Source organism: Mus caroli, chromosome 12 (genome assembly GCF_900094665.2).
Source record: "Mus caroli chromosome 12, CAROLI_EIJ_v1.1, whole genome shotgun sequence".
Taxonomy (NCBI): Eukaryota; Metazoa; Chordata; class Mammalia; order Rodentia; family Muridae; genus Mus; species Mus caroli.
Window position 1 is genome coordinate 71947375 of NC_034581.1, and position 16551 is coordinate 71963925.

The 16551-nt window shown below is 38.8% G+C and overlaps 1 protein-coding gene across 6 annotated transcripts in view; it reads left to right on the forward strand.

Annotated features, from left to right (window-relative positions):
* Fut8 (fucosyltransferase 8) overlaps positions 1 to 16551 on the forward strand; it is a 214389-nt gene that overhangs the window by 173455 nt on the left and 24383 nt on the right. For all 6 annotated transcript variants that reach the window (XM_029484493.1, XM_021178765.2, XM_029484495.1 and 3 more), the window contains 2 exons: positions 13053 to 13299; positions 14669 to 14845. In XM_029484493.1, the coding sequence (XP_029340353.1) occupies positions 13053 to 13299; positions 14669 to 14845 (424 nt within the window). The remainder of the gene's footprint in view (positions 1 to 13052; positions 13300 to 14668; positions 14846 to 16551) is intronic.

Sequence of the window (16551 nt, forward strand, 5' to 3'; positions counted from 1 at the left end):
CCCAGATATAGCTGTCTCTTGTGAGACTATGCCGGGGCCTAGCAAACACAGAAGTGGATGCTCATAGTCAGCTATTGGATGGATCACAGGGCCCCCAATGGAGGAGCTAGAGAAAATGCCCAAGGAGCTAAATTGATCTGCAACCCTATAGGTGGAACAACAATATGAACTAACCAGTACCCCGGAGCTCTTGTCTCTAGCATATGTATCAAAAGATGGCCTAGTAGGCCATCAGTGGAAAGGGAGGCCCATTGGTCGTGCAAACTTTATATGCCTCAGTACAGGGGAACGCCAGGGCCAAAAAGTGGGAGTGGTTGGGTAGGGGAGTGGGAGGGAGGGTATGGGGGACTTTTTGGATAGCATTGGAAATGTAAATGAGGAAGATACCTTATAAAAATATAAAAAAAGAAAAAAAGGAAATATGGTTCCAAAGCTCTGAGATGAGCCAGCCAAGGCTTTGTAGCCTGTTGATAGTTCAGCATCTCCAGGTTGAGCAGTGAGCTTTAAAGAGTGAGAAGTAGTGGTCATAGAATGGAAGGAGTTTCTTGCCCAGGTTTTAAAATAAGTTGAGCTGCCAGAGCCCCATTTTCCAGCCTAATTGAAAATTTCATGAGGAATATAATTATCAAGTTATATAATTGCACTTATCCTATGAAATTTAAACCAATGTCAAACCTGCCTTCCAAAGTACCAGACATGTCCTGCTTGCCTTATTTGCTACATTTATTTTCTTCCATTTTTAATCTCTTGTCAGTTAAGGTTTTGCACATTTTGCTTAATAGCACCTTTTATTCTTGTGTAGATATGATATCCCTGTGGTTCCCTGCTAAACAAATGGTGCTAATTTCCAGAGTAACATCTTTACAGAATGTGTTCATCTGTGGCACTGTACTGATTGTAACATGTTAGCTCTCTTTCTAGAGATGTTATTTAACTCAGGGAAAGTCAGATGGTTTATATCATGTCAGTAACAGCAGTGGTAATAGCATTGTCATAGGTACATGATGCCATGCCCAGCATCTCAGCCTGTTCCCACAGTGGAAACTGAGGCAGCTGAGCTGGGAAAACAGATGTTCTACAGACTAAGACGACACAAGAGTCTACCATGATGGTGATGACTGGAGAGACTTACGCTTCTAGAGGATTTTCTGCTCTAATCTTTGTTTCTAGGCCAAGATGCATGACTGTTTTATCAGCACTTTGTAAGCCACTAGAGTACAATTTGATGCTAAGTTATCCTCTGGTCTGTGCCACAGAATCCTTGCCTAGATTTGTTGTTATTTCCTTCCTCAACATATATTTTATTTCACTCTCTTATAATGTACTTAGAATTTCTAATTAAAATTCTGTGTCTGTGTGTGCATGCATATGCGCACACAGGTACATGCAGAAGTCAGAACAGAACCAATCTCAGATATTCCTCAGGTGCCATCCACTTTTGGAGGAAGTGGGAGAAAAGGGTCTGTGACTAGATTGATACTGATGTAGTAAATTAGGCTGGCAGGCCAACAAACCCAATAATATGCCTGTTTCTCTTTCCCTAGCACTAGGATTACAAGACTAAACTCATATCTTTTTGTTTGCAAGACATGCATTTACCAGTGGAATTATCTTCAGCCAGCCACTCTAGTTATGATTGCTTGGATCTTAGGATGTTAGAGTTGGCCTTTACCCTATCTTTAGGACTGAATTTTAACATGATTCAATATAATCAGGAGATAATTCAGCACAAAAAATATAAATGACTTAAATCCATCATGACACATCTCACTGCTAATGCTTCAAGTGTGATAATCATGGAAGAAGCTATAAAAGTCCCACTAAGCAAAAGGAACTTCAGCTTTTCAAACAACAGTGAAATTCTGATGGTATGCCTGCTTACTCTAGTCACCTTTTCCGATGTTTTTTCAAAGAATAAGTCAGTTACCTTTGGGTCCTTTCCTGTGGCTACGCACTGCCAAGAGATATGACAGATAGTAAAGCAGTAAATTGTGACTTTGTATAAGGAAAGGAAAGTTAGAATTTGATTCTGGTACATTTAATGAAGACATTCCTGTCTTCCCAGGTACCTGTTCCTTTTTTCTTGTGCTGCCACCCAGAGATGCTGCTTTATGGTCTCTGGGATCCTTGGGGCTGGAAAGATCAAATTAGGAGAAAAGTACTAACTTACTAAAAAACCACCAACCAAAATGTTGCCTAAATTTCTAAGAACTTACAGAAACTTGCAAGCCCTGAGAGACTGATGTCTAGTGTAATACACCACACCCTCATTGTGCTTGCACCATGACTTGAGTGGGGAGGTCAGAAGACAGCATGAGGAAGGCAGTCCCCGCTTCTGTGATGGGAGTCCTGGAAATAAACTCAAATCATCAGACAGACTTGGCGGCATGTACCTTTATCCACTGAATCTATATCTTTCTCTAGGTATCTATGGGATTAATAAATTTATTTCAGAAATTCAGAATTACTTCAGGGATCCTGCTATTTAATGTCATGGTCAGACAGACCTTGGTCTTTGTCTTTTGACATTGTCCTGTCCACCTGATTCTGTAACACACCCCCCACCACACACACACACACACACACACACACACACACACACACACACGCACGCGCGACATGTTGTCTGTAAGCTGCTCTTTTAGTCTCCAGTCCAGAATAATGCTGAGGTCTGGAGTCCACTTGCCTTTACAAGGTTTTCTGTTGCTAGGAAAGGTATGCAGCTCAGTCACTCTCAGGGAGTGCTATGCCATCTTTAAAGTGTCAATGTCACTGGAGCTGCACTGCGTTTCATGGGATTGAACTTAGAACTTTTCCCTCAGTTGGATGAAGCCTTCATACTGGCAATGATAATAGTCTTTTATGTTGTTGACAAAGTAGACCAGAGATAGAATTCATATAGCAGATGACAGTCTCATTTTTGTTCAAGAAGTGATTTCTATTCTGCTGAAGTGGGTAGAAAACAAAAGAGAAGTAGCTCAGGTGTTGACTTGTTAATAGCTTATCTTCTTTATTTTAGATTAGAATGGATCTCTGTTATTAAACAAGGATATAAATATTTATGCTGTTATAATGCCAAAAATAGACTTTGTACTTTTGGGGGGGGTGTTTGTTTTTTGTAAATGGTCATATTTGTATTCAAGTCAAAAATGTTTAAAGGGTTCCTCATACATTAGAGATCTCATAGCTTGTTAGACTTCAGGCTTGATCTCTTTTTATTCTTGGCTTCTCTGTCAAGGCTCAATTTAGTAAGAACTTAATTTAATTTGTTGTATATTGACATATACTCTTGAAGAAAATATAAATCCCAGAAACTTAGTCTTTATAAACATAAGTTTATAAAGTTAAAAAAAATCCTTACTGAAATATGAACAGAATATATTATTGGCTTAGACAGCGAGCTGTTTCTGAACAGAACAGAGTTTGGTCAAGTTGGGGAATAACATCAAATTTCCTAATATTTAAATAGCCAAAAGTCCCTACCCTTTAGCTTTATGATTTGTTGAAATGTTTGAAAAAGATAAAAGCTGCATACTGTGTTATTGCCTTAGTAAACGGCGTGAGTAAGACATGCCTTGGGTATGAAGCAGTCTCTGGAGTGAGAGCACTGCCATGTATTTCTCAGAGGCTGTATCTTGGCAGGTCGTCTCTTCTGGACCAAACTGTAGTTGTTTCTTGAGAGTTTTCAGCAGAACTGATTCCAAAATAAATAATGTTTTAAGAATGACTGCATTTGGCATTGTGTTTAGCTTTCTTGTATGTGTGTGTGTGGAGGAGCATGTGTATGTGTGTACACCTGCATGTACCACCTAGAGGTAAATATCAGGTCTTCTTTGATTCATCTCAGTCTTCTTTTTTCGTGTGTGTGTGTGTGTGTGTGTGTGTGTGTGTGCTTGCTTGCTTTTGTTTGTGTTAGACAGTCTTTGATTGAACTTAGAGCTAGCAGATTCATCTAGACTAGCTGGCCAACAAGTTTCAGAGATCCTTATGTTTTTGCCTCCCCAGTTCAATAGACCTGTGCTGGGAAGAGGGCTTTTTTTTTTTTTTAACCTCAGTGCTGGGGATCCTAACTTAGGTCCTCATATTTGCACACCAAGCACTTTACTTACTAAACAGTCTCTCCTGCCCCTAATGTTTATTAGCTTGCTATGCGCAGCATCTCATTTCATATTTAAAATACCTCTATAATAATTGATAATAATAACTATTACTGTCCTAACTTACAGATGAATGGGATAATGCTACTAATATTATATTCCAAATGAAGAAACTAGATTGAAGTTAAATATGTATCGTTTGAGGTAACACAACTATTACATGATAAAGATTAAACATCAGTGTTTGTGATTGCAAAGTTCTTACTCTTGATCACTGTGTGTTAGAATCAAAGTACCATGTACACTGATATTTACCCCAATACATTTTTCTTGACTTCTGTCCCTATTCTAGACATCAAAATGCAGGGAGTCTGTGATGGCATCTCACAGCAATTTCATTCAAAGTACTCCTAGTAAGGAAACTGGGGGAACATTGATGTGCCATGAAGAGGAAAAGATGTCCCTCAACCCCAGAATCTGTTTTAGGTTTCTTACTGACTAAGCATTAAGAACTTTTACACAGCTGGGTGGGGCATGAAGAAAATCACCAAGAAGAGTGTCTTTATAAAGACTCATTTTTCTTAGAGATCTCAACAGTGTTAAAACAGCAAGTGAACCATGACCTACCTAAGGCCTGAGTATATGTGACTTTTGTGTTTAACCTTATCATTATCAGCACATTTTTTTCATCTTTAAACTGAACAGTGTGCCTCATTATAGAGGAGGTTCTTTAAGATCAGAAAATAAAGTAAACAAGATTTTATGTTTCTGCTTAATTTTCAAACTTTTCTTTATCTTGGAACTTAGCTGTAAATTAATGTAACTTCATAAGCTGTATATATTCTTTGTAGAGTCTCTCTCTTTCCTCCCTCCCTCTCTCCCTTTTCCCTTTCTCCCAGTTCTTCCCTCTCTCCCTCCTTTCTTCTTCCTCCCCCTACACTTAGAAGTATGTATTATCACTTATCTTTTCTTCCCCTTTGTGTAAAAGAAATTTATTTATTTACTACTTATCTTCAATCCCTTTTTACAGTCATTGTCCCCCTCCTGGTCTACCCACCCACAGTTCCTCATCCCATTCCTCCTCCTACCCACCCCACAACTTCACCCCACTCCAGCCCTGGCTCCAAGAGGACTTCCCCACCCCACCTCCACCCTACCCCTCCAGCTCCAGGCCTGCCCACTCCCTGGGGCCTCAAGTCTCTCTAGGGTTAGGCGCTTCTTCTCTCACTGAAGTCAGACTAGGCAGTCCTCTGCTGTATGCGTGTCAAGGGCCTAGTATCAACCTAGTGCATGCTGCCTGGTTGGTGGCTCAGCATATCTCGGGGGGGGGGGGGTCCAGGTAAGTTGAGACTGCTGGTCTTTCTATGAAGTTGCCTCCCTCCTCAGTTTCTTCCAGCCTTTCCCTAATTCAGCCACACAGATCCCCAACTTCAGTCTAATGGTTGTGTGTAAGTATCTGCATCTATCTCAGTCAGTTGCTTGTTGGAACACTTAGAGGACCGCCATGCTAGGCTTCTGTCTGTGAGCATACCATAGCATCAGTAATAGTGTAGGCCTTGGAGGCTCCCCTTGAGATGGGTCCCAGTTTGGGCCGGTCACTGGACCTCCTTTCCCTCAGTTTCTTCTCCGTTTTTGTCCCTGCAGTTCTTTTAGACTGGATCAATTTAGGGTCAGAGTTTTTGACTGTGGCATGACAACCCCATCCGTTTGATGCCCTGTGTTTCTACTGGAGGTAAACTCTACAAGTTTGCTCTCTACTTTTGGACATTATATTTAAGGTCCCTCCCTTTGAGTCCTAAGAGTCTCTCATGTCCTAGGTCTCTGGTACATTCTAGAGGGTGCCCCCACCTCCTATCTCCCAAGGTTGTGTGTTTCCATTCTTTCTGCTGGTCTTCAGGACTTCACTCTTGTCCACTCCTCCCCACCCCCAATACCTGATCATGTTCTCCTTTGTTCCTCCCTGTCCCCTCTCCCACCCTGATCCCTCCCTTCCTCAAAACTCCCCACCCCCACCCCCAGTGATTGCTTTCTTCTTCCTCCCAAGTGGGATTGAAGCATCCTCACTTGGGCTCTTCAGTTTGTTGACCTTCTTGAGTTCTGTGGATTGTATCCTGTGGGTATTCTGTGCCTTTTTTTTTTTTTTGGCTAATATCCACTTATTAATGAGTACATACTAGTAATGCATGGCCTTTTGGGTCTGATTTACCTCATTCAAGATGATATTTTTTAGTTCCATCCATTTGCCTGCAAAACTCAGGATGTCCTTGTTCTTAATAGCTGAATAGTATTTCATTGTATAAATGAACCACATTTTCTGTATCCATTCCTCTGTTGTGGGACACCTGGGTTGTTTCCAGCTTCTGGCTCTTACAAATAAGGCTGCTATGAGCATTGTGGAGCATGTGTCCCTGTGGCAAGGTAGAGTATCTTTTGTGTATATGCGCAAGAGTTGTATAGCTGGGTTTTCAAGTAGATCTATCTCCAATTTTCTGAGGAACCTCCAGATTGATTTTTAGAGTGGTTGTACCAGTTTGCAATCCCACCAGCAATGGAAGAGTGTTCCTCTTTCTCTATTTTCCCTAGTATGTGTTGTCACCTGAGTTTTTGATCTTAGCCATTAGCTCATTTGAAATGCTTTTCTGCTGTATAAGATCTGAACTTCAAGACCTGATGGAGACCCTTGAGGGAGAATTCAGGGGTTACAGCCATTAGCATTAGGCTGCATCTTCCACTGCTGATAACAGAAAGAGAATATGAAAACCTCACTGCCTTTTTGCCTATAAGTTAGAGAAAGAAACCTATTTTACAGTCTTAATCCTAGAAAGCAGACAGCTTTCAAATGCTAAAAAGATGCTGATAATCTCTTCCCTTCTGGGCATGGTGGCACACGCCTTTAATCCCAGCACTCGGGAGGCAGAGGCAGGCAGATTTCTGAGTTCGAGGCCAGCCTGGTCTACAAAGTGAGTTCCAGGACAGCCAGGGCTATACAGAGAAACCCTGTCTCGAAAAACCATAAATAAATAAATAAATAAATAAATAAATAAATAAATAACCTCTTCCCTTCAAGAAAAATATATATCCCATAGTTTTCTCAAGTGATTTGAAGACTTGTCTTGGCCATTCTCAGTTTTCTGAGTCATGCATGACTTCAGAATGACCGCTCCTGAGGAGTGAGGGTGGGGGGAATTAGCAGTAAGGACGTTTGAAAAAGTCACGTGGAAACCTATTCTATACATTTACTACATAAGTATATATAGAAAAAGATTGTAAGAGCCAGAGGTCTGGGAAGAGCAGGCAAAAACAATGTTTTTTGTTTTTTGTTTTTTTGGATATTACGGGACCACTGTACTCAAGAACTCATAACAGCTGTGGTTGCCTGTATATGATTAAGACAATCAGCATTCTAGTAATGATGGTTGTCAGTTCAAGGTGAACTGAGCAGTCTGTCGTATAAAGCATAGACTAGTTGGTGCTGATTTTTACAAATATGCAGTATTGTCAACTTCTGTATGATTTACCATACAAAACATTCTTTTTCTGGAAGGTTAGTTCTATATACTTTCTTCAAAGTAGTAAAGTTTCAAAAAATCATTCCGAGGCTGTGTTCTCAGATGATTTCTGTTTTAAATATTGCTTCCAAATGGTCACTGATTTACATCCCACTAGGCACAATTGTTCCTTCTCCACAACTTTGATAATGTATATTAATCATCCTCTGTATTTCTGCTGACAACCATCCTAATGTGATTTTGATTTGGACTTTAGTGTTGATTAGAGATATCAACATTTTTCCTTATTCTTGTCCATTTATACTTCTTTTCAGAAATGTCTGCTTATATCCTTTGCCTATTACTTTTTTTAAAAATCAGACTAACTTTTTCCATACTTTTCTGTGTTTGAATTCTGTGTATTCATTTGCAACTTAATGTTCAGGTTGTCTCTTCACCAAGTTGCTTGCTTGGCTGTGCAGAAGCATTTTAGTCTGACACCATCCCTCTCTTTTTGTTTTAGTTGCCTGTGGCTTGAGAGGCTCATTCATGAAATCATTGCCTCAGCCAGTGTTGTGGAGCCTTTCCTGTTTTGGGGGGTTTTTTGTTGCATTTTGTTTGTATGTTTGGGGGATTTTTGGTTTTCTTACAGCTTTATTGTTTCTGATCTTGTACTTGTCTTTATGCATTTTGAGTCCATTTGTGTATATGGTATGAGAGTCCATTTTCATTTTCCTGCATGTTAATACCTATTTTTCTTATTATCATCTACAGAAGAGACACCTTTGTATGTACTTGGTACATTGACTTAGATCAGCTGTTGTGAGCCCTTGACTTTCTTTGGTCGCTGTGTCTGTTTTCCTGCCAGCACTGTTGTGCTTTGATTGCAAAAGCTTTGTGATACATTGTAAAACCCAAGTGTAATGTCTCTAGCTCCTGCCCCTTCCTTTTGAAGATTGCTTTGGCTGTTTAGGTTATTTGTATAGTTGCATATCAATTGTGTTTTTCTATTTCTTTGAAAAATGACTTTAGAATTGAGATATGGAATACATTGCTATAAATCACTTTGGATACTATGAATATTTTAATATTAATTTTTCTAGCCTGTGTACATGGGCCATTTCCATTTATTTGTGTCCTCAGTTTCTTTTATTATTTTATCATTTTCACTATTTAGATATTTCATCACATTATTGAAATGCAACCTTGTTTGGGCTCAGTGAGAGAGAGGATGTGCCTAAGTCCAGCAGTGACTGACATGGGGGAGGTGAGGGGCTGGGGCTGGGAGGGGTGGTAAGGGAGGCTCCCCCTTCTCAGAGGAGAAGGGAATGGGGAAGGAGCTAGGAGAAGGGAGACTGGGAGGAGAGAAGAAACTGATACTGGGATGTAAAGTAAATAAAATAATTTTAAAAATTTACTCTTGAATTGAAGATTTTTATGCTGTTGCAAATATGATTATTTTTTAAATTTTTTTTCAAATGGTTTGTTGATAATATAAAGCTGTTACTAATTTGTATAAGTTTATTGAGTTTATTAATTCATACGTTGAAATAATCCAGAAATAGAAAAGATACATATGATCTCATGTATGTGTAGTATCTACAAAAAAACTGATCTCATAGAGACAACAGAAAGTGGTGTCTAGGAGCTGAGGGAAGAAGGAAGGGCAGCTGTTATAAAAGAGGACAAAGTTTCACTTATATTGGAAGAAAACGTTTCAGTGATATATTGCTGTGTGACCACGGTTGATGATATGTACAGTCCCCTTGGCTACAGAAGATAGCAAAGTCTTCATATCCAAGCATGTTTGAGCCTCTTGTGTTCAATCATGTAACACTTACATGCAACTTATACTTAGCGAGATGCAGAGATACAATGCAACGCAGACAAGCAATTCTGATGCTTGAAAACCTAATTCATAAATTAATAAACCGTGTCTGATGATCACCCTGTAACAGAAATTGACCAGCTGGGGTCAGAACTACCAGTCAGCAACATCACCCACATGAAATTTAGTGGCATGGCTTGAATTTCAGTGGATCCATCATTACGACTAACATCTATAAAATACATTCACTTAGTATTTCTCTCTCTCTCTCTCTCTCTCTCTCTCTCTCTCTCTCTCTCTCTCTCTCTCTCTCTATGTGTGTGTGTGTGTGTGAAATGACTGAAGAAACTAAAGTTTAATCCTTGCTAGTGGTAAATAGAAATATTTTTTTTCTTTTTGAGGCTGACCNGAGTTCCAGGACAGCCAGGGCTATACAGAGAAACCCTGTCTCAAAACAAAACAAAACAAGACAAAACAAAAACACAACCAAACAAACAAACGAAGAAATTGAGGAGGGAACTGTGTATTCCCACAGTCCTGATGCTATGACTTCATCAAATGCTATCTTGCACACACAGCAAAACCGCATGGATGAACCAGATAAAAAAAAATATTCTACCTTCGAATCTCTGCTTTCTCCTAATATCCTACTCGAGCATACTATTGGTAAGCAGCAAATGTAATTCATAACAATGGGCAATGGAGATTATTAAATACAAAACTTAGACTACAATCTGTAGAAACAAGTCATGACCCTCATAAGAAGCCTAGGGAAAGGCTGTGACAGGAATCATCGTATTGAAAATCTAACATCATGAAAAGTTTTAGGAATATAAAAAAATACATAAAAATGCTGGTTACAGCTCATAAGTTGCAGCTGCTTGATGAACTAAAATATAATTTCAAGGTTTGTCTCCCCAGATACCATTGGAATGGATTAATTGCCAGCTGATTATTTTTACAGCTAGAATAAGCTCTGACTTCACACTACTAGTTTCCTTTAATATGGAGCATCATTAATCTGTGAAAGCAGCAGGTTTAATGGTACTCAGCCACAACGGAAAGCTAGGCATTGGCTGGATTCATTTTTATGGGTTTGCATGACAGGTGCTTCCCATCAGAGATATTTTCATATAATGAAAATCAGATATTTATGCTTGGATATGAAATGTCACTGCTATTTCAAAATAAGTAGAACAAAATATTCATGTTTTCAGGCTTATTTACAGTCAGATGCTTCAATATAAATTGTCACCAGCATTTTACTCACAAACCCATGACACTAAGGTCTTACTCTTCTGAGTTCAAATTATTAAATTATTATTATTGTATGTTTTTATGCATCATACAATGAGTATCGCATAATGAGCAGTATCCAATAGTCCTTTAAAAAACATCTTCTTCTCTCGTATAATATATCCTTACTGCAGCTTACCCTCCCTCTACTTTAAGTCCCCCTCCTACCTCCTATATTCCTCAGGTCCACTCCACCTCCATTTATTCCCCCAAAATATCAGGTCTCTCAGGAACATCAACCACACATGTCACAACAAAATATGATAAGACCAGCCACAAACACTCACATCAAGACTGGGTAAGACAACCCAATGGGAGAAAAGGAGTATTAAAAGTAGGCAAAAGAGAGACACAACCAGAACCATTGGCAGGACTACCTCTAAAGCACCAGGACAAGAATTGGTGCATCAGTCTTGGGGATCCCTATCACTCCTTTAATTTGAATCCAAGGGAAATGTCCTCTAAGTGTCCTCCATCCCTCTGGCTCCCAGAATTCTTTCTCCCCTCTCCTGTAGGGTTTCTCAAGCTCCAAAGAGGAGACAACTGATAAAGAGCAACAAGCACCTCCCCCTCCCTCCCTCCCTCCCTCTCATTAAAAATAACCATCTTTCCCTTCCTCTTTCATTCTCCATTCTCTCTTTTATTTGGGTCTTGCTTCTGATCATTTCCATATCTGGCAAAGCACCACTGTTCTCCTTGCCTTAAGGGAAACTGGTGCAGCTTAATTTAAAATGCATCTCATTCTTCTCCCTCACACTCTTACTTGCAGTTCCTCCTCTGAAAAAGGTGCCAGTGCTGTCTTAGCTGAAGCACTAGATGAACTGCAGTGCTGATGTTAAATTACCATTCATTCATTTATTCATTCATACTACAAATGTCATGTGTTAGGCACTTTGTTCTTAAAATCGTGAAATGGTTTTGCATAGCAGAGAAATAGAATATTACCAAAATTTTAAAGTCTTAACTGTACTAAACTGATTTTAAAAGACCTATGCAGTTAGCCTTACTAGCTGTGTTCCATATGTGTGTGTGTGTGTTTGTATGAATGTATGTATTATACACACACAGAGAGAGAGAGAGAGAGAGAGAGAGAGAGAGAGAGAAATAAGCTATTTCATACTAGTGGATACACTTTTTATAGGCTTATTTTTTTTAATTAGGTATTTTCTTCATTTACATTTTCAATGCTATCCCAAAAGTTCCCCATACCCCCCCTCCCCTACCCACCTACTCCCACTCTTTAGCCCTGGCATTCCCCAGTACTGAGGCATATAAAGTTTGCAAGACCAAGGGCTTATTCTTTAGAAGTATATTGTTTCCTTAATTATCTTGTGATAATGACATCTTAACTGGGATTATTTTGTATACTTATGCTTATATTTCTGTTATTAAAATTGTAACTCAGTACAGTTTTTTGTGTAGTATTTTAATCTTCTACTTACTACTGGGCAACCTGTAGTGTGTAAAATCTGGGTGTACTGTCCATGTGGGGTTATTTATTTATTTATTTATTTTGGTTTCTCCAGACAGGGTTTCTCTGTGTAGCCCTGGCTGTCCTGGAAATCACTTTGTAGACCAGGCTGGCTTCGAACTCAGAAATCCACCTGCCTCTGCCTTCCCAGTGCTGGGATTAAAGGTGTGCACCACCACCAACCTGCTCACTGTGGGGTTTTTTAATCACTGAATTATACACTTAGTAGTACAGAAATAGCAATGATGAATTTTGAAGGCAGTCATAAATGATTACTTAATCTCTGAACTTTACTATTGAGATAAGTAAGGAGCAAGTTTCTGTTATTATAATTGAATATATACTAAGTCTAACTTAGCCAAGAAAAATATTTTAGTTGTCTATTTTTTTCTACAAAAAAATACAGATGACTTGATTTATAATTGTAATTCTTTGTTATTTTAGTGTCTGTTACAATAGAAATGCAAGGACCATTAACGATAATAACATGCTAGAAATTCCAGGATATTTAGTATATAATAACCAAAGAAAGAAACAGAAAACATGAACTTGGTAGCGTCATATCTCTCAACCATGTGGCTGATAAATACTTTGGATGCTGGTTACTGTCCTAACTTGAAGTATAAAGTGATAATGTGACTGGGCGGTAGGAGTTGTTAGAAAGGTCTCACACTTGAGAGGCATGCTTAGCTCTGTCAATCTTGCTCTGGTACTGTAGGAAAAAAAAAAAAAAAAAAAGACTTCCACTATAAAGTAAAAAACATATTTCCTTAGAGTTGCTATGAAGGTAACAGTACTCCAAGTGAGTTTGGTTGTATGGTAAATGTGTGAGAAGTGTAATGTAGTCACACTGTGTTTTGGTGTTCCCTTAGGTGAAGTAAATGACAAAAACATTCAAGTGGTGGAGCTCCCCATCGTAGACAGCCTCCATCCTCGGCCTCCTTACTTACCGCTGGCTGTTCCAGAAGACCTTGCAGACCGACTCCTAAGAGTCCATGGTGACCCTGCAGTGTGGTGGGTGTCCCAGTTTGTCAAATACTTGATTCGTCCACAACCTTGGCTGGAAAAGGAAATAGAAGAAGCCACCAAGAAGCTTGGCTTCAAACATCCAGTTATTGGGTAAGAGTGTATTTTCCCCTCTCAAACAATAATATATAGCAGTAGTTGTACCTGTTTGCCTTTTACTGTAAATTTTATATAATTTAATAGTCATGGTTCCACTAAATAACAAAGGTTCTAGACCCTAGAGGCTGTTCTTCCTTGCGCACATAGGGCAACAGAGCAGACTGGCTTCGATGCTCCTCTTCCTTCGTCTCTCCCTCTTGTTTTTAATGAAGCTCTTTGTTTTACTTTCATATTTCCTACTCCACATCTTTCTTCATATCTTAATCTCTCTATGTAATTACTGACCCCTATTCTAAATGTTAGAGCTAAAGGAAGTACATATTGAAATCAGAATATTAAATAGTGTTCATTCCCTGAAACTTCATTGAAATTCAGAGTAGTGAATTCTCGCTGCCCCACTTCATTTATACAGAGCACATGAAACAGGTCCAATCTCCTGAGAGAAACAGTGATTAAGAAGAATGTAGGAAAGAAAAGATGACAGAATAGATGTTCCTCTGATCAAATCCACATCTGGACTATAGTCTGGATGCAAAGAAAACAACAGCCCGAAGATGACAGCTACCCCAGTGTACTCCCGCCCTCACTCAGATCCAAGACACAGCCCTGGCCTTAAGCAAAACTGAGATGCAGGGAGAATGCTGGCAGTCAGTGACTTGGGAGAATGCTGGCAGTCAGTGACTTGCCATTGTAGGACAGTATAAGGCTGTGTCATTTAACAACACCAATTTAATAACATTGTGGGTTTTTTCCTCAATGCAACAAATGAGATCTGTTTCTGTTTGCATTTGATAGAGAACACCAAGCTGTAATGGCTATAGCCAATATCTTTTAAAGGCTTGCTTGTTTTAACTGTAGTGAAAGTTCATATGAGTCTGTGTTTCCTTACATGACTTTAAATTCGATGAACTGAAGTTGCAACTGTACAGGGTAAAATGAAAAAAAAAAAGATAGATAGATACGCCTTGGCATCAGAATGTTACAGGCAGTATCTTTAAGCTGTGAATCTGGTTATGATTTTAGTCTCAAGAATCTTAAAACTTAAATGTGTTTTAAAACTTAAATCTATTTTTTTAATGGAGAGTTGGAGAGTATCTTGCTTCCAGGCTCCCATATATTCTTGATATGCCAATTGCTTTTTCTGTGGGAAGGTATTTCTCAAGACCTTTACTTGCCTTTCATATTGTCCTGTACTATTCAGCATGCAAACTATATTAAAGTATTTGTGAAATGTTTCAAAATGATTTTATTTTTCTAATGGTAAGAATAAATGAAAAATTGGTCTAATATGCCCCTAGTGCCACGTGATAAGGTACTAGTTGAGTACCAGTACCTTATCAGCATGCTCTCCACCTCTCCGCAGAGTCCATGTCAGACGCACAGACAAAGTGGGAACAGAAGCAGCCTTCCATCCCATCGAGGAGTACATGGTACATGTTGAAGAACATTTTCAGCTTCTCGCACGCAGAATGCAAGTGGATAAAAAAAGAGTATATCTGGCTACTGATGACCCTACTTTGTTAAAGGAGGCAAAGACAAAGTAAGTTAGACCAACTTGTGGCTCTCTAGTGGGATAATTTCTTTTAATTGAAAAGAATCCTTAATCTAGGAACTTGTGATTCTTCTTATTGCTAAGTAATGGGTTCCAAAATTAAAAGACTACATAATTGTACAAGTCTTAATCTAAACAAGCCATACCTTTTTGCCATACCTGATGTAATAAGAAATCAAAAAGAAATTAGACTGCCAATTTGTATAGCATCACCAGCAGTCATCATCAAACACATTACCATCCTTCTTGATACCAAATTCTTTTGTAGCACACTGGAGTTGCCATAAACAAGATTTCATAGACTGGGGCTTACTGAACAGTTTATGTCTCACAGTTCTGAAGATTGGGGCGTTCCAGATTGAAATGCTGGTGAGGTCCGTTTTACTCCGGAGCTTCTTCCTTACACAGAGTCACCATATGACCACGGTACACTCTGTGGTTAAGGAATTCCCATCCTAGGGATGGAAGAGACAGCGAGAATATGGTGTGAATAGTACTGCTGTACGGTCTGCGGAATATTAAGAAACACACAGACAAAGCCTTGATCCAAATTGTAAATTTCTTCTCAGATGATCTGGGTCAATAAGTAAAAGGTACATTAAGTATATATGAAAGTAAAGAAAGAGAGAAAAACAGTTTTAGCTTTGCTCAGATACCCTTCCAGAAATCATCTCTAAGCCTTGAGTAGGATGTATCTCTCCTCTGCATGTTCTTGTGATGTGGTTGAACACCTGTGCACCCGTCTCCTGCAGTACATATGCTTTTAATGCAATACCTAACTCTGGTATAGATAGGCCCAGTAAATGCTGAATTATTTATCTAAATGCCATCCATTTGAAAACATTCTGTCAACAGTTAATTGTTTAAACTATTTTCCTATTTAATATACTCCTTGGTCGGTCTCTCTCTCTCTTTCCCCCTCCCCAACCCCATTAGTTGTGAGCAGGAAAAAAAAAAAACATTTAGAATAAGGCCTAAAATGCAGCAGTTTCCTCTAGTGGTTGAGTATACATAGCCAAGAAACTAGTCAACTGAATATAAAACTAAGTCAATATAAGAACCATATATTAAGTGACCCCTGAGCAAAACCTCTAAAGCAGTTTTCAATTGATATACAGTGCTCATTAATTTTAAAACACTAGACACAGTGTGTAAGTTGATTAAAGAAAGGATATTATTTTTGTCTACTCTTTGACGTATTATTGAATGCATCACAACTTTTTTCTTCCCTTGATTGGCAAAGTAATTTGTGTTCATTAGAAGATATAGAAGTTTATAAATAGGATAATAAAGGAAAAGTACTACCCGCAGTCACATTACCCCGTGACAGCCATTGTTTAAATAATGGCATTTTCCTCTCAGAAATTTGTGTAGTCACATTTTGGCTCTGATTTTTTAAATGGAGTCTCATGTGGCCCAGGCTGACCTCAAACTCACAATGGTAACTGAGGATGACTTTGAACTTCTTCTTTTTTTTTAATAAAAATAAGTTTAATTGATTACATATAATTTTAACTATACTAACATATATTATAAACCTTTAAGAATTAGTATTAAATGACTGTATATATTTTCCCAAGAATAATCTAAGTCAGTTTTGGTACCATGTTTGTTGAAAATTAGAAAGTCAAGCCAGGCAGTGGTGGCACTCGCCTTTAATCCCAGCACTTGGGAGGCAGAGGCAGGTGGATTTC